General features: G+C 45.3%; 1 protein-coding gene across 6 annotated transcripts in view; it reads left to right on the top strand.

Moving 5' to 3' along the window:
• SMG7 (SMG7 nonsense mediated mRNA decay factor) overlaps positions 1–19,057 on the top strand; it is a 468,256-nt gene that overhangs the window by 108,827 nt on the left and 340,372 nt on the right. For all 6 annotated transcript variants that reach the window (XM_069232041.1, XM_069232046.1, XM_069232045.1 and 3 more), the window contains 2 exons: positions 7,849–7,984; positions 13,457–13,619. In XM_069232041.1, coding sequence (XP_069088142.1) covers positions 7,849–7,984; positions 13,457–13,619 — 299 coding nt within the window. The remainder of the gene's footprint in view (positions 1–7,848; positions 7,985–13,456; positions 13,620–19,057) is intronic.

Genomic DNA, 19,057 nt, shown 5'->3' with positions numbered 1-19,057 from the left:
TTTTTATATTAATTTAGACACCAAGATCTCTTAGATCAGGTTAGTACTTTTTGAGTTACTGATTCTTAAAGGTACAGAAAATACATCTGTCCAGATTCAAGACATGAGCCTCAAACTCAGTAATGTTATCCTATGGGAAGAACATACACTGCATAGGGTCACTTGCAAACAACTTACAGGATTGTTCTAGGTGCCAAGCCCCAAGAAAGCACCAGCAGTTCAATTGTACCTGCCCTGATATGTCTGGATGTTGGTACAGTGAGACTCCATGCAGGTACAGCGTCTTGAAGACTGAGCTGACTCCTGGACACTCGGAATCCTCTTCCAGGCGACTTGCTTCGTCAGTGGACTTGATGGTCAGCAAAACTGGGGATTGAACAGTTGCAATTGATGCCTGCTAGTGCAAGTAGGTGGCTCCTCCACTCCAAGGGGGATGCTTGCTTGCTGGTTGGTGAAGTGGTAGCAGGCCTCCAAGGCTTTGGGAGGATGCACAGTTACAAAAGGAACAATCGCACAATGGATTGTGGAAACAATACAAACATGCTACTCCTCTGCAGGACAATCTCTACCCTATCGCCCTAAGGTACACTCAACAAGGAAGAAGGGCGCAACTCTACCATTCATGGCAAATGTGCCCATAGACACTATTTGCGCGGCAGCAACATAGTCATCCCACCACTAAGCATAATTGTGTGAATATACAAATGCATAAGGAGGGTCAGGTGGGACAGAAGGTATTACAGCACATGTTTGCAAGCACATCCTCATTTGACCCCACCCAGACCAAGGAAGGGGAAACTGCTACATAATCTAATGCACAGCATGTGAATCCAGAAAAGGATTTGTGCTGCAAAAGGAAATTGTGACTTACCAGTAGGAGTAGTTTTGCAGCTTGAAGTGTTTTCTGGATTCACATGGGACCCACCCACTACACCAGAGATGAGTACAAGACAAACAGATGGCAAAGAGGTCATTATATACATATTTATTAATATATAAGCTGTTCATGAAGAAAAAAAAGAGAGAAAAAAAAAAAATCTGAATATGGCTACCACACACGGGGTCTTCCGGCGGGGTGCCCTCTGACGTCATGTAGGGGATGGACCTAGCACCAGATGGTGTTTGACGTAGCCCGATGGTGGAATAACAACATATGAATCCAGAAAACTCTTCAGGGTGCAAAACTACTCATACTTGTAAGTAACCATTTTGTTTCTTCCTCCCTACAATGGCAGAGATTTTGTAGATCTATATTAGTATTTGTTTCTAATGTGCATCTATAACTATCAGTGAAGATTCTGTGATGCAAAAGACATGGTTACTTACTACAGTTCATGAATAATTGTCCTTCCTCCCCGGCTCATTTTTCTGGGTATTCGAGACAGAAGCAGATCTGGTCATGCCAAATGTAAGCTGCTTGCTTCTAAACGAAAACTTGCCAGCCAAAGGCGTCATAGGAAGTATAAGGCTTCTGGCCTTCTAAAGGGGGCGAATGATGGCTTTTTTTTTTTTTTAACCTCTCAGACTTTTATAATGCAAGACTGTCTGGCTCTGCTTTTCCATGTATGCAGCGGTTTCGACTGTGTGTGCTGCAATGCAGATTTTTAAAAAAGGATTCTTTAGAACAACAGATTAAAATTTGGGAAAGTCTTGCCTTTAATAGGCTTCTCAAGGATACGTCACATCATATTGTACCTCGCAGCTTGGTTCTTGAAATACAAAGCAGTATGTAGATATGAAGTGTTCTGGGGTTAAAGCATGTTGCAGGGATTTATAGCATGCATTACTGTGATGAAGATTCCTATGATGCAGAACCAGAACTTCAAATATATGACTATTCGAGGTCAGTCTTATCTTGATTGAGCAGTTATGCTCCAGATGTCAGTCCACAATCTGATGGGGGGGGGCGGGGGGGGGGGGGGAGGAGGGAGGAGAACATAACTGTTCTGATGGATACAACTACCTGTGGATTCCTCACCTAATGAATACTCCCATGGCGCCAGCATTCGACGGAAATCTTCTTCCTAGTCTCTGCACGTCGACGAGGACGTCACTCTAGCCCACGTGACGCCGTCTGACGTCATACAGGCAATAAGAGAGTAGAGAATCACGGCGCCATTCAAGCAAGGAGACTCGTTCCAGGTCTTCGGATCGGCGCCGGAGGACTTGGGAGGTCAGTCCCACGGTCACGCCGCATCCATCGACGCCGTTGCCCTCTCCGGCGTCACCGACTTCACCTGGACAGGCGTCGGTGATTGAAGTGGTGCAGCCTCTGGTGTTGTCTCCGGCGTCGCAGACGTCGAGGCCGGCGTCTGGGTCGCCTTCGATACAGGCACCCCAGTATCCGGCTTTTCCCACCCCTGGAGCCGATAGTACCGCATTCCTAAATGCGATGTATACCATCTTCCAACAGATGGCTCCAGGGGGTGCTCCGGCTGGCCCTTTGGCCTTTTCATTGGGTGATCCTGCGCCTCTACGGCCGGCACCCTTTATGCCCTTTCTCCCTTTTGGGAACGTGGGCTCGGCGCCGGTGGCCACTCCGGTGGCTTCGAAGGGATTGGTCCCGGAGATTTCCATTCCGTCGTCGGGATTTCGTCCTGTGACTCCGGTGGGTCCATCCGCTCCGAGTGCTCTTTCATCGGCGCCGAAGTTACCTGTGGCACCGGACGCGGCATCAGTGGCTTCTGAAGATCGGCGCCGATCTTCGGCTTCGGCGGAGGCATTGTCGACTCCGCGTATCGAGCAGAGGCTTCATTCAAGGAGACATGCTCTCCGTTTATTAGAGGAGCAGGAGTACCAACGAGTCCTGGAAGAGGGAGAACTAGAGGACTCTGGTGATGGACTGCATGGTCTAGATACAGCCAGTGGGCTGGACACGTCCCCTGAGTGGGATCTTTCGTCTCCAGGGGAATACACGGAGGAGGCTGCTTCCTTTCACGCAGTGGTACGGAAGGCAGCTAGTTTTCTGGACCTGCCTTTGCCGGTGGCAGAGACAAAACAGAACCTTCTGACAGAGGTGCTTCATCCGGCCTCAGCTGCGGCAGAGCCTCTATTGCCGTTTAATGACGCTTTGCTGGATCCGGTGCTAGAGGTGTGGAAGAGACCAGTATCTTCCCCAGCGGTTCATAGAGCCGTAGCCAGGAGGTATCGAGCTGCACCAACTGACCCTGGCTTTCTTTCTAGGCACCCTACACCGGAGAGCTTGGTGGTGCAGGCCTCCTGTTCATCCAAATCAGCGCCTGGTTCTTTCCCGACGGTGCCTGGGGACAGGGACTCGAAGAAACTGGATGCGCAGTCCAAGAAAATCTTTTCGTCCTGCAGTCTGGCGTTGAAGGCCACCAACGCAACTTGTATCCTGGGGAGATATATTCATGCTCTTATGGATGACATTTCCTCATCATTTATAGAGCTTCCCCAGGGTCTTTTGGATGTTGTTTCAGATGCCCAGGCTGCCGCGACCCAGATTATTCAGTCTGGGCTGGACACGACTGACTCGGTGGCCAGAGCAATGGGCACGACTGTGGTGGCAAGGAGACAGGCCTGGCTCCGTAATTCGGGGTTTTCTGCGGATGTGCAGTCAACCCTATTGGATCTCCCTTTTGATGGGGACAAGCTGTTTGGCGCCAAGGCAGATTCGGCCTTGGAACGCTTTAAGGAGAGCAGGGCCACAGCCAAATCGTTAGGACTCCAAGCTCCTTCTTCCTCTGCCTCTTCCAGGATTTTCAGGAGGTTTCGGGGATTTGGGCGTGGCTCCTCCTCCTCTTCCTTTCGGGGGAGATTCCAGCAACCTGCCTCTTCCCATCCCTATAGATCTTTTAGAGGGAGAGGGAGGGCCCGCACCAGAGGAGCCTCTCAGCAGCACTCTGCCTCTTCCTCGTCCTCTGGAGGGGTGCAGCAGGGAAAGCAGCCTTAGGCTTCCACCATTTCCCACTCACTCCTCTCCTGTAGGGGGAAGATTACAGCATTTTCTCTGCAAGTGGAAGACTATTACAACGGACACTTGGGTTCTCCGTATTGTGGGAAAAGGCTACACCCTTCCCTTTCGGGAGTTCCCGCCCCTCATCCCGCCCGCCCATCTTATTGTTCAGAAGAACACCTCCTGTTGCTAGAACAGGAGGTACAAGTCCTCCTTTCAAAGGGCGCGGTAGAGTTGGTCCCAGAGCAGGAAAGGGGTCGAGGTTGTTACTCAAGGTATTTCCTGATTCCCAAGAAGGATGGTCGGTTGAGACCAATCCTGGACCTGAGGATCTTGAATTAGTTCCTCAAACAGGAAAAGTTCAAGATGCTGACCCTAGCTCAGGTGCTTTTGGTGTTGAACAAGGAAGATTGGATGGTGTCTGTCGACTTGCAGGATGCTTACTTTCATATCCCGATACTCAAGTCACACAGGAAGTATCTCCGGTTTATGGTGGGATCGCAGCACTATCAGTTTGCGGCCCTTCCGTTTGGTCTTACTTCAGCACCTCGAGTCTTCACGAAGGTGATGTCGGTGGTTGCGGCAGAGCTCAGAAGGAAGGGGATAGCAGTATTCCCTTACTTGGACGACTGGTTGATCAAAGCCAAGTCCCCGGAGCTTGTGTCGCATCATCTGCAGTCAACGACTCAGTTGTTGTTCGACCTGGGCTTTTCGGTGAACGAGCCCAAATCTCACCTGGAGCCCTCTCAGCGCCTCCTGTTCATAGGGGCAGTACTGGATACAACATTGAGTCAAGCCTTTCCTCCGCCTCAGCGGATTCAAGATATTCAGGAATTGGTTCCAATGTTTCGAAATGGAGCGGTAGTTCCAGCCCTCAAGGTCCTTCGTCTGCTCGGTCTGTTTGCCTCCTGCATTCTGTTGGTCACGCATGCTCGCTGGCACATGAGGGCTCTTCAGTGGTGCCTCCGAAGGCAGTGGTCTCAACACAAAGGAGATCTAGAAGGTGCTGTCAAGATCTCCAGAGATGCTGCTGTGGACTTGAAGTGGTGGATTGCGAGCAACAATCTTTCACAAGGAAAGCCGTTCGCGCAGTCGCCACCAGTGGCCACGGTCATAACGGATGCTTCCACTCTAGGGTGGGGAGCTCATCTGGGGGATCTGGAGATCAAAGGCCTTTGGTCTCCAGAGGAGCAGATGTTTCATATCAATCTGTTGGAATTACGGGCTGTACGTCTGTCTCTCAAGGCCTTCCTCCCTTCCCTTCGTGGTCAGTCGGTACAGGTCCTGACGGACAATACTACCATGATGTGGTACATAAACAAACAGGGAGGAGTAGGGTCGTACCTTCTCTGCAGAGAAGCTCTTCGTCTATGGTCCTGGGCAAAGGACCATCACATTTGCTTGGTAGCAAATCATCTGGCCGGGGTCTTGAATGTACGTGCGGACGGTCTCAGTCGCCAATTCTCGGCAGACCACGAGTGGCGTCTCCATCCAGATCAAGCCCGTTTGATCTTCCAAAGGTGGGGGTTTCCTCGGGTAGATCTGTTTGCTACTCTGGAGAACGCGCATTGTCCGTTATTCTGCAGCCTCCAGTATCCGATGCAGGGAGCGTCGGGGGACGCGTTTCAAATAAGCTGGTGCGGCCAGTTGCTTTACGCGTTTCCTCCCATACCCTTGATTCCTCGCGTATTGAGGAAGATTTGCCAAGACCGGGCCCAAGTCATCTTAATAGCTCCGGATTGGCCAAGGAGGGTGTGGTACTCCGACCTTCTCCAACTCTCAATGTGCCCTCCGCTCCGTCTCCCTTTCAGGGCAGACCTCCTCTCGCAGTCGCAGGGGCAGGTTTTACACCCCAACCTCCAGAGTCTGCACCTACATGCCTGGAGATTGAACGGGGCAACCTGAGTTCCTTCTCTCTCCCGCCTTATGTAGTGGATGTTATATTAGCGGCCAGGCGACACTCCACTAAATCTATCTACGCTAATAGGTGGTCTAAATTTGTTGCGTGGTGTGGAGAGAGGCAGATTGATCCCCTACATGCTCATCTATCGGACGTTTTGTCTTTTGCTCTGTCTCTAGCGCAGAAAGGTTGCGCAGTGGCTACCATTAAGGGTTATTTGTCTGCCTTGTCAGCCTTCATTTGTCTTCCAGACCAACCATCGTTATTTAAATCCCCTATTGTTATCAGATTCTTGAAAGGTCTTCTAAATAAATATCCCCCAAAACCATTTGTTATGCCGCAATGGGATTTGTCCTTGGTCCTGACTTTTCTTATGGGGTCCCCTTTCGAGCCTATGCATTCTTGCCCCTTAAGGTATTTGGTTATAAAAACAGTTTTTCTGGTAGCTATAACATCTGCAAGGAGAGTGAGTGAGTTGCAGGCCTTATCGGTAAAGCCCCCTTATACGACTTTTTATGGGGATAAGGTGGTGTTGAGGACCAAGGCTGCTTTCCTCCCGAAGGTTGTTTCACCCTTCCATTTGGCTCAGACAATTACTTTGTCCACGTTCTATCCTCCGCCTCATCCTTCTAAAGAGGAAGAAAGACTGCACCGTCTGGACCCAAAGAGGGCGTTGAGCTTCTTTGTTGATAGAACAAAGGATTTCAGGCTGGAGGATCAGCTGTTCATCGGGTACGTGGGATGAGGAGAGGAAAGGCAGTCCACAAGAGAACACTCTCCAGGTGGGTGGTTCTTTGCATTAAAATCTGTTACTCTTTGGCAAAGAAGGACCCTCCTGAGGGCATTAGAGCTCATTCCACCAGAGCCAAGTCGGCCACTTCGGCCTTGGCCAGAGGTGTTCCTGTGGTCGACATCTGCAAGGCCGCAACTTGGTCGTCCCTTCACACTTTTGCGAAACATTACTGTTTGGACTCTGAGGTCAGAAGGGACGGCCATTTTGCACGGTCAGTGCTGCAGGATTTCTTGGTTTGACCATTTAGGCACCCGCCACCGGGCGTGGTACTGCTTTGGGACTCTATTCATTAGGTGAGGAATCCACAGGTAGTTGTATCCATCAGAAGAACGAGTTACTTACCTTCGGTAACGACTTTTCTGGTGGATACATTAGCTACCTGTGGATTCCTCACGGTCCCACCCGCCTCCCCGTTGCCTTTCTGGTCTTACCAAGTAATCCTTGAGTACGCTCCTCTTGGTCTTTGAGGGTGCAATAGATGTTGTATATATTATATTTATATATATGTATATATCTTTGTGTATATACTTGATGTGTATATATATATATTTTTAAAAAGAGAGTTTTTTATATATATATATATATATATATATATATATATATATATATAAAAGATTTACAGTTATTCATGCAATGTTGTGTATTTTTACAATGTAATGGGATGTTGCCTTGCTCTTTCATTGCATTGCCTGGTTGTTCTCATGCACGTAAAAAATGATTGGTACTGACGTCCGCACGTCGTCGAGGACCTCTTATTGCCTGTATGACGTCAGACGGCGTCGCGTGGGCTAGAGTGACGTCCTCGTCGACGTGCAGAGACTAGGAAGAAGATTTCCGTCGAATGCTGGCGCCATGGGAGTATTCATTAGGTGAGGAATCCACAGGTAGCTAATGTATCCACCAGAAAAGTCGTTACCGAAGGTAAGTAACTCGTTCTTTTTGCTACTAACTTAAAACCAAACTGCATATCCACTCTGGAGAAAATCGTTGCACTCATGCTTTTTTCTTTTCTGCTTGGTATGTTCTCGATATATGAAAATAATTAATATCCATCAGTACACACTAGTTAAAGGTTGATGTATTTTTCAACCCGATAGTAAAACTGAATGTCAGTAAAATATATATTTTTTGTATTGGATTTGTTGCTTTACATTGAAATTAAGTTTAGAAGTTTGACTTCATTTACAGTTTGACATAGTGAAGCTCTTTTGACTGACTAACCTTTTCTCTAACGTGTAGCCGGGATGAGGTAAAGGCCAGATGGGGCGTCTCTGACTTCATCAAGGCCTTTATTAAGTTCCATGGTCACGTTTTCCTGACTAGGAGCCTAGAGAAGCTGAGTCCTCTGCGGGAGAAGCTGGAGGAACACTTTAAGGTCAGCAATATTCATACAAACCTTTGTAAATAAATGTAACATTTTCAGAGTCTTAGCTTTCCATTAGTTTTTTTCACCCTTCTGTACAACCTTTCTGTACAACCCTATTTGCTGAACAGTGATCACATATCAGCAGCATTGTTCATGTCTTGTGTGTGTCCACTGTGGTGAAGGTAACTAAAGGGTTACTCTTGAAGTGCTCAGGACAAAATGTGAAGTTGAGTGAGTATCTTGGTCTTTCTGCTCACTTGGCCCATCACTAGAGATGAGCAGCAAGCCTGAAAAGGGCAGTTCTTGGTGGCGCATCCTAACACAAAGCAAAGATTTCCTCCAGTGATGGCTTTAATTGTCTCTGAAGCTTCTTCCTGAGTTACTGCAAAGTGTCATGAGTTGCGTGTAGCTGGATCTTCCCCTTTGGTTCTTATGTGGACCTGCTCTACTTTGCATTAATAACATTTAAAGCCCTGTGTATGTAAACAAGGGAAATAAAGTGTTGTATTGTAGATACTCTGTAGTGTAATTTGCACCTTCTGCCATTGAAGCGAACACTCAGTGTGACTCTTCATTAAATTCATATACATTAGAATATTTGTACCCACATTTGGAATTATGAGACACTAGAAATAATCTCTACAATATTTCAGTACATTGAAAAATACAGGCTTATGAACCTCTGTCGAAAATTTTAAAAAAAGGGATTGAACACACATGGGCTACCCAAACTGTTTTCTTGATTTAAGAGAGAGAACATGGAACAAGGCATCCTCTTCTAACAGAGGAAGGCGTGTACTATTTACTGTGAATCAGTCAAGATTCTCCTCAGTCCTAGAATTCAACATATTACCATTTAGTCCCTAGGTATATTTTGATGTTTTGGTGAATTATCCACGTTGATAAACTGTACTCTACTTCCATTGTGATGGTAGCAGTGTTTCCTGTGCACGTTCAGGAGGTGACAGAAGTAACCAGGAAGTTAATCCTGACTTGTATAATCGAGGAAGAGTTGGTGAAAATTATTTACCAAGCTAAGGTTGCACCAGTAAGGAAGTCACAGTAGATTGCAGCGTGGGTCTCACGTATGGCCCCGTGGGCAAAAATAGAATGCTCTTGAATTGCATGCAGGCTTAAGACTGCCCAGTATGCAGTGCAGAGTCATGCAGCATTCTTTCCTATTTATCTGTTAGTGTATTTCATGCTGGGTACTAGGCACGTGAACATCACCTGGCAACTCTAGACAACTCTTCATGTAGATAAGTTAAAGTTGACTGTGGAATTTCTTATTGTATTATGTCAATTGAGTTGAGTGCATGTGCACTGACTATCCTTCATGTGAGAAAAACAAGATCGGTTGTCAGGTTATCAAGCAGCTGCACTACATGTTTGAATACTGAGTCACTGTTGTGGTAGAACGCAACAGAATACTTCAGTGTTTGATGAACCCAGAAATATTGACCAATTAAATCATTTGATTCTCCTGGTTTAATGAATGCCAGTGGGGAACGAGCAACTAAGGTGTCAATTGGTTGCATCACAAGACGTTGAAGCATTTTGTTGTAGAACTGAGTTGTTAATGTCGCCTACACAACAGAGCAATTGAATTCTACTCTACTACACGGTGCAATTATTGACTGACAGGTGCTGTTACATTTCAGTAATGTTTTGGAAAAAGAGTGGTAGCGCACAGTTTTTTCTGAATCTAAGTAAACAGTGTAGAATGCAAACAAATGTAAGATTGTTTTAAGGTCTTTTAGAGGTCATTTGTGGTAATTTAATTTTAGGGAAAGAATGTCTGGCTATTTTGAATGATTGCTTGGGTGCAATGTGGTACAGATGGTTTAAAACGTGCTTCATCAGCAGTTAACCACATAGTAAATGGAAAGTTGTGATGCCGTGGGGAAACAAGTTTTGTGTTAGCATTGTACTTGCAATTATTACATTTGAGGTTGGTTGGAAAGCAGTTGATGCTGAAAGCTGCAATAGTAAAATCAGGCAAAGTTACATTTGATGAAGGATTTTGTTATAAAGAGCAATTGATATTACATGTTGAATTGAGGATGCAGGAATTATTGTTTGGAAATGAAGCAAAAGATGCCTTGCAGCCTTTGAAACCAGTGGTAAAGAATGTCATGCTCACTGGGTAGGAGTTAATGAAGTGGGTGGATCTGATTGTTTTCAGGGGTGCCTTGAAAGAGGAAATGGGCTGCGATAACATTTGGCCTGCGGCCGACCAATTACGCAAGAAATGGAGTGGAATGTAAAATTACGTGATGGTCTGTTAGAAGGACAGTATAGCATAGCCAACATCGAGGGTTTGTAAAGTTGTTTATGCAAAGGGAATGGATAAAAGAGAAAAGGGCTATGTGTAAGCTGTACTTGATTCTGTGTGTGTAATGGAACCCACATGAATGACATCATACTGCCAGGTAAATTACAGGATTTGTTGAGTTGTCTATTTTTTGCTGGCTCAAAGTCGCTGTATTTATATTGGCAATTATACTTCACACATTCCCTAATGTTAAGTCATAAAAAAAATGATGTTTGCCCTCGTGGTCATGAGCTCGCACCCATTGATTTCATTGGCTGTTTTAGGGGGGTTCAGCTTTCAAGGAGTCCGAGAGTCATAATTATTGTGCCTTGGGAGGAGGCATGCTTATTATGGTGGTTTCAGCTGTGGAGATCTGATCAAATAATATCCAGATTGTCCTGCCGAAGTATTGTGCATAGATTTTTTTTTTTTTTTTTTAAAACAAGACAAATACATTTTATGTCAGTTAATTGTACCCTGAGGTATTTTAGAATCTCAGTAATGTGGTTGATGCGCAGAAGAAAACGGAGTAACCTATTGCTTTGATGACACTGGTCTGTGTGACATGGGAACCTATACCGAAGTCTGCTTTTGTGTGATTGACCATTGTTAATAGTGCTGTTCCAAAGGTGTGGGCCTGTGCAATTTTATCGGGCGGGTGATGTTGTTTAGGAGTACCCTCAAGCATCAGTTATGACGCTAGGCATCATCATTGGGCTAACTCCTCGCCGGACCGGCACTGCAATGTCCGACGGGCCACCACTCAAAAAGTGGTGGCTCTTATGACCGAAGATGGTGTTACTGATTAAATGAAATCAGAAGGAAGTGAAATTGTGAAAAAGGAGAGTGAGGGGTGTATTAAAATTGGCTCTGGACACCAATTGTCTTTAATGCTATATATAGGAGTCAGGCCAAGGTTAAAAATGAATCAAGGAGTCCAAAGGGAAGTCATGTACCCTATACTCCTAACATAAAGTGAGAAAAGAAGGAGAAATACTCGTTCCTAACACTCGGAGGTCGACATGTTTCACGCCTGAGCGGTCTAAAAAAAGATCCAATGGCGTTTCTTCAGGACCTTTAAAAAACAGCAACTTCTCCTTAAGAACAAATAACAGTAAGTACTGGAAGGTCACTTACAGTAAACAGACACGGTCAGCCATCTATTGGGTCGCCCATCCCATTTCGAGATAAGGCATCATGAGGACGCTAAAACCTCCAACCAGAAAGGGCACCTTTCTGTCCGTGCTCTGGTCCGTGATCCACCTACCCGGGGGCGCGTCCTCGAAAACCGTTGTTCTTAAGGAGAAGTTGCTGTTTTTTAAGGTCCTGAAGAAACGCCATTGGATCTTTTTTAGACCGCTCAGGCGTGAAACATGTCGACCTCCGAGTGTTAGGAACGAGTATTTCTCCTTCTTTTCTCACTTTGTTAGGAGTATAGGGTACATGACTTCCCTTTGGACTCCTTGATTCATTTTTAACCTTGGCCTGACTCCTATATATAGCATTAAAGACAATTGGTGTCCAGAGCCAATTTTAATACACCCCTCACTCTCCTTTTTCACAATTTCACTTCCTTCTGATTTCATTTGATCAGTAGCACCATCTTCGGTCATAAGAGCCACCACTTTTTGAGTGGTGGCCCGTCGGACATTGCAGTGCCGGTCCGGCGAGGAGTTAGCCCAATGATGATGCCTAGCGTCATAACTGATGCTTGAGGGTACTCCTAAACAACATCACCCGCCCGATAAAATTGCACAGGCCCACACCTTTGGAACAGCATACCTTTGTTATTTAGGTCTATTTGTAGGGAGTACGTATGCTGGACCATTAATTCTCCCTGTCCCTTTCGTTTAGTAGCATTGTTAATAGTGATCAGGAATTACATTTGTTATCTGTTTAAAAAAAAAAAAAAAGTGTGTGTGTGTGAGACATAGGTGGTGGAATTGAGATTAAGGAGTATTTGGGGAAAAATGTAACTTTCTTAGATTAATGTGAGATTATTCAAGGCTGTGATGGATATATTGGGAATTGGAAAAGGGTTTGATGGACGGATTGCTGTAGGCTTTGTGTAAAGAATTTAGAATGGTGGAGTTGAAATGTGGTAAAAAGGAGGTTGTGCTCGGTAGAGAAGAGCAGGTTCATCAATTTAATGTTGACGAAAGGTTGCAAGTTAATTTGTCCAAATTTGAGAATAAGGCCTTTCCTTAGTATACTGTTCCATTGTCAGTAGAGCGAGTTGTCCAAGAAATAGATCAAGTGATTGAAATTTCTGGAACTTGGCGAAGTTGGTATCAGCCACGGTGTTGTGTAATAAGCAGATAACATGGTGAGTGAGTCTTAAAGTGAACATGTAGGCATAGGTAATCTTGGTTAACCAAAGAGTACTGATGAAGTGGACATTGAGGTAGTAGTGCAGAGTGGGTAACAGTTTCACGATTATGAAGGGTTTGTTATACAAATACATGAGATGCAATTTCATAATTTATTTAAGATATGTTTAGTATGTTTTTGTTGTTTTTTTCTTATTGGAGAGTAGGATCGTGGGGATTGTTCTGTCATATCTAAGGTTATGTTTAACAGGTGAACTAGGCAGAACTCTGAACTGTATTCCATTGCTGCCTGATGTTTCAACCCACCCCCAATAAGCTGGTTTCACTCTTGAATGAAATTATCTAATTTCAAATATTGTTTTATGTGGATACCTTTCTGCACACTCGACTAGAACTGACAAATTCAGTTTTGCGAACAAACTCACCCAATTACTTTCCTAAAGTTGAATCTAATAGCATTCTTGGTGCATTCAAACTGCAACACTGGACTTGCTTTTTCTTACTGCGTTTTCATGCTTGTATCGTGATTTACAGTGCAAATCAGAATAAATTAGCAGAAATTTTAAGTAGTCTGAGGTGGGATGTTGGGTAGATAGTGGAAAATTGGGGCTGAACAGTATGTGCCTAATCAATTGAAAGTACTTGCCTGTCAATGTATTGATATTGCAAGAAATTAAAATGTCTTCAGTTTTAGTTATTCTAGAAATCAGTGCCTACTTTGCTTACTTTGCTCAAGTGCCCCAAGCATCTGACATACTTAGTTTTATTTGGGTAAATGTTCAACTATTTTGAACATATATTATTTCCTTGGGTACCAGTTAAAATTCTGTGTTGCAGAGGATGCTCTTCCAGAAGGCATTTAACTCGCAGCAGCTGGTACACATCACAGTCATCAACCTGTTCCAGATGCATAATCTACGGGACTTCAGCAGTGAGGCTGAACAGCGCAGTTTCAGTCAGGATGAACAGCTTTGCTGGACGCATCTTCTGGCACTTTTCAGTGAGTATTAGAGTTGATGTAATTTTCTTTCTATACAGCAAAAAATGGAGGTTTAATTATTTTTCTTTCTTTCTTTCGAGGGTTATACATCTAGCATATTATTGTGCATTGCGATCGGTTAACACTCAGTGCTTTAAAACTATTATTGCTTTTATATATTTTTTGTATTCCTGTGTCGCTGTAAACCTCCTATGGATACGTGAGGATCCAGATACCTGTGTGTCTTGGGATGAAGTGGGTGTAACCCCTAAATCAAGCTAGCTTGGCAATTTAGCAGATTGTATTGAACAATCTGCTTGCAGCCTTCTAGCCACGTTTGCTCTTATTAGCTAGAATACGCATGCAGAAATGTCATGTTGTGTAGTGATGTGTGTGTGTGTGTGTGGACTTATCAACCCAACTTAAGATCATGTGGGCACCGTGAGGGAATGAGAAGTGTCCGAGTGTGTGTTAAAACTCTTCACTGTGGCAGATATCTGACGTGGACCATTTCTTAATGAACCTCCTGCTGTCATGAGATACAAGATTTGAGTTAAGCAAAGCTGCTTGCTAGTAGAATTAAGTCACTGAGTGTGTTCCAATCCAGATGCGAGATGTTTACCTGTCTTCAGTCCTCAAAGTATGAGACTGGTCTGATGATTTCGAGCCAAGCGTTGCGTGGCCACACTCAGACATGAATAAAGTGCTTCATTTGATCATTGAAGGAAGAATCGAAAGTAACCTTGAAATGTTAGCAGAAAATCAAATCAATTGTGATACTTTGTTGATTGTTATCTGATAGAACACGAGGAGGTAAACAAACATCCGAAGTTTCAAATATGTTTATTAAATTTTTCAAAATGCAGATAAAACATTTTAGGTGGACATCCATTCTTCACAAATCCACCCAAACTCACATGCCGCCTATTATGTCCTTATTTAACTCCTTTGCTGCCAGGCCTTTTCCCCTCCTGTGCTGAGCCTTTTTTTGGCTATTTGGGGCAGTTCGCGCTTAGGCCCTCATAAATTTTTGTCCACATAAGCTACCCATGCCAAATTTGCGTCCTTTTTCCCCCCCAACATCCTAGGGATTCTAGAGGTACCCAGAGTTTGTGGTTCCCCTGAAGGAGACCAAGAAATTAGCCAAAATACAGCGACATTTTAGTTTTACAAAAAAATGGGGAAAAAAGGGCTGCAGAAAAAGGCTTGTGGTTTTTCTCCTGGAAATGGCATTAAAAAAATGGTTTGCAGTGCTAAAATCACCATCTTCCCAGCTTTCAGGATCAGGCAAACTTGATTTGGAAAACGACATTTTTCAACACAATTTTGGCATTTTACTTGTACATACCCCATTTTTACAATTTTTTTTGCTTTTTGCCTCCTTCCAGCATTGGTGTGAAACCAATGCTAGATCCCGGAGAACTAAACTTTTCTGAAAAGTAGACAAAATTCTGAAATCAGCAAGTAGTCATTTGTGTAGATCCTACAAAGGTTTTCCTACAGAAAATAACAGCTAAAGTAAAAAAAAAATGAAATTAAGGTGAAAAAACCAGGCATTTTTCTCGACATATTTTGCTCTAACTTTTTCCCGCGATGTCAGATTTTTTTTAAAGCAATGTACCGTAACGTCTGCTGGCCTCTTCTGGTTGTTGTGGAATATAGGGCTTGTGGGTTCATCAAGAACCCTAGGTACATAGAGCCAATAAATGAGCTGCACCTTGCAATGGGTTTTCATTCTATACCTGGTATACAACAATTAATTTGCGGAAATATAAAGAATGAAAAATAGCCATCAAGGAAACCTTTGTATTTCCAAAATGGGCACAAAATAGGGAGGTGAGAAGCAGTGGTTATTTGCACATCTCTGAATTCCGGGGCCCCCATACTAGCATGTGAATTACACTGTCTTACATTTGGAAGGCAAAAATGTAAAGAAAGAAAAGTGGCAATAACACTTGTTCTTCTATTCTGTGTTTTCCCCAACTCTCCCGATACAAATGGTGTAAGGAAATGCCTCCTTGGCATGGTTGCCCCCTGACTTTTTGCCTTTGCTGATGCTATGTTTACAATTGAAAGTGTGCTGAGGCCTGCTAACCAGGCCCCAGCACCAGTGTTCTTTCCCTAACCTGTACTTTTGTATCCACAATTGGCAGACCCTGGCATCCAGATAAGTCCCTTGTAACTGGTACTTCTAGTACCAAGGGCCCTGATGCCCAGGAAGGTCTCTAAGGGCTGCAGCATGTCTTATGCCACCCTGGAGACCTCTCACTCAGCACAGACACACTGCTTGCCAGCTTGTGTGTGCTAGTGAGGACAAAACGAGTAAGTCGACATGGCACTCCCCTCAGGGTGCCATGCCAGCCTCTCACTGCCTATGCAGTATAGGTAAGACACCCCTCTAGCAGGCCTTACAGCCCTAAGGCAGGGTGCACTATACCATAGGTGAGGGTACCAGTGCATGAGCATGGTACCCCTACAGTGTCTAAACAAAACCTTAGACATTGTAAGTGCAGGGTAGCCATAAGAGTATATGGTCTGGGAGTCTGTCAAACACGAACTCCACAGCACCATAATGGCTACACTGAAAACTGGGAAGTTTGGTATCAAACTTCTCAGCACAATAAATGCACACTGATGCCAGTGTACATTTTATTGTAAAATACACCACAGAGGGCACCTTAGAGGTGCCCCCTGAAACTTAACCGACTGTCTGTGTAGGCTGACTAGTTCCAGCAGCCTGCCACACCAGAGACATGTTGCTGGCCCCATGGGGAGAGTGCCTTTGTCACTCTGAGGCCAGTAACAAAGCCTGCACTGGGTGGAGATGCTAACACCTCCCCCAGGCAGGAGCTGTAACACCTGGCGGTGAGCCTCAAAGGCTCACCCCTTTGTCACAGCCCAGCAGGGCACTCCAGCTTAGTGGAGTTGCCCGCCCCCTCCGGCCACGGCCCCCACTTTTGGCGGCAAGGCTGGAGGGAACAAAGAAAGCAACAAGGAGGAGTCACTGGCCAGTCAGGACAGCCCCTAAGGTGTCCTGAGCTGAAGTGACTCTAACTTTTAGAAATCCTCCATCTTGCAGATGGAGGATTCCCCCAATAGGGTTAGGATTGTGACCCCCTCCCCTTGGGAGGAGGCACAAAGAGGGTGTACCCACCCTCAGGGCTAGTAGCCATTGGCTACTAACCCCCCAGACCTAAACACGCCCTTAAATTTAGTATTTAAGGGCTACCCTGAACCCTAGAAAATTTGATTCCTGCAACTACAAGAAGAAGGACTGCCTAGCTGAAAACCCCTGCAGAGGAAGACCAGAAGACGACAACTGCCTTGGCTCCAGAAACTCACCGGCCTGTCTCCTGCCTTCCAAAGATCCTGCTCCAGCGACGCCTTCCAAAGGGACCAGCGACCGCGACATCCTCTGAGGACTGCCCCTGCTTCGAAAAGACAAGAAACTCCCGAGGACAGCGGACCTGCTCCAAGAAAAGCTGCAACTTTGTTTCCAGCAGCTTTAAAGAACCCTGCAAGCTCCCCGCAAAAAGCGTGAGACTTGCAACACTGCACCCGGCGACCCCGACTCGGCTGGTGGAGATCCAACACCTCAGGAGGGACCCCAGGACTACTCTGATACTGTGAGTACCAAAACCTGTCCCCCCTGAGCCCCCACAGCGCCGCCTGCAGAGGGAATCCCGAGGCTTCCCCTGACCGCGACTCTTTGAACCTAAAGTCCCGACGCCTGGGAGAGACCCTGCACCCGCAGCCCCCAGGACCTGAAGGACCGGACTTTCACTGGAGGAGTGACCCCCAGGAGTCCCTCTCCCTTGATCAAGTGGAGGTTTCCCCGAGGAACCCCCCCCTTGCCTGCCTGCAGCGCTGAAGAGATCCCGAGATCTCTCATAGACTAACATTGCGAACCCGACGCTGGTTTCTACACTGCACCCGGCCGCCCCCGCGCTGCTGAGGGTGAAATTTCTGTGTGGGCTTGTGTCCCCCCCCGGTGCCCTACAAAACCCCCCTGGTCTGCCCTCCGAAGACGCGGGTACTTACCTGCAAGCAGACCGGAACCGGGGCACCCCCTTCTCTCCATTCTAGCCTATGTGTTTTGGGCACCACTTTGAACTCTGCACCTGACCGGCCCTGAGCTGCTGGTGTGGTGACTTTGGGGTTGCTCTGAACCCCCAACGGTGGGCTACCTTGGACCAAGAACTAAGCCCTGTAAGTGTCTTACTTACCTGGTTAACCTAACAAATACTTACCTCCCCTAGGAACTGTGAAAATTGCACTAAGTGTCCACTTTTAAAACAGCTATTTGTGAATAACTTGAAAAGTATACATGCAATTTTGATGATTTGAAGTTCCTAAAGTACTTACCTGCAATACCTTTCGAATGAGATATTACATGTAGAATTTGAACCTGTGGTTCTTAAAATAAACTAAGAAAAGATATTTTTCTATACAAAACCTATTGGCTGGATTTGTCTCTGAGTGTGTGTACCTCATTTATTGTCTATGTGTATGTACAACAAATGCTTAACACTACTCCTTGGATAAGCCTACTGCTCGACCACACTACCACAAAATAGAGCATTAGTATTATCTCTTTTTGCCACTATCTTACCTCTAAGGGGAACCCTTGGACTCTGTGCATACTATTCCTTACTTTGAAATAGTGCATACAGAGCCAACTTCCTACAAATGGTACCTCACTTGCACAGGTAGGCCTAATGCCTGCTACAGGAAACGCAACATGGACCCATCACATTTTTACATTGAAATCTGACGTGTTTTTGCAAAGTGCAAATCTGTGGATTTTGGCCTCTAGCTCAGCCGTCACCTAGGTCAACCTATCCAACCTTTGCATTTTTTTTTTTTACACCTACGGGGGAATCCAAGATGTGTTGACTTGTGGGGCTCTCACCAGGTTCTGTTACCCAGAATCCTTTGCAAACCTCAATGTGGCCAAAAATTCCTCACATTTTGGTGACAACGTTCTAGAATCTGAGAGGAGCCACCCATTTCCTTCCACCCAGCACTCCCCAAAGTCACCTGATACAAATGGTACCTCAATTGTGTGGGTAGGCCTAGTGCCCGCAAAAGGAAATGCTCCAAAACACTATGTGGACACACAAGCAGCCATATAGGGAAACCTACTGTAGGAAGCTTTGCTCTGTATATAATATTTCAAAGTAAGAAATAGTGTGCACAGGGTCCAAGGGTTACCCTTAGAGGTAAAATAGTGGCAAAATTTGATAATTCTAATGCTCTATTTTGTGGTCGTGTGGTCGAGCAGTAGGCTTATCAGAGGGTAGTGTTAAGCATTTGTTGTACACACACAGGCAATAAATGAGGAACACACACTCAAAGACTTAATCCAGGCCAATAGGTTTTTATATAGAAAAATATATTTTCTTAGTTTATTTTAAGAACCACAGGTTCAAGATTTGAAGTACACACATAAAATGCAA

This window comes from Pleurodeles waltl, chromosome 4_2 (genome assembly GCF_031143425.1).
Source record: "Pleurodeles waltl isolate 20211129_DDA chromosome 4_2, aPleWal1.hap1.20221129, whole genome shotgun sequence".
NCBI classification, from domain to species: Eukaryota; Metazoa; Chordata; class Amphibia; order Caudata; family Salamandridae; genus Pleurodeles; species Pleurodeles waltl.
Note: the sequence above shows the minus strand (reverse complement) of the source record. Positions and strands in the feature narration are given on the sequence as shown.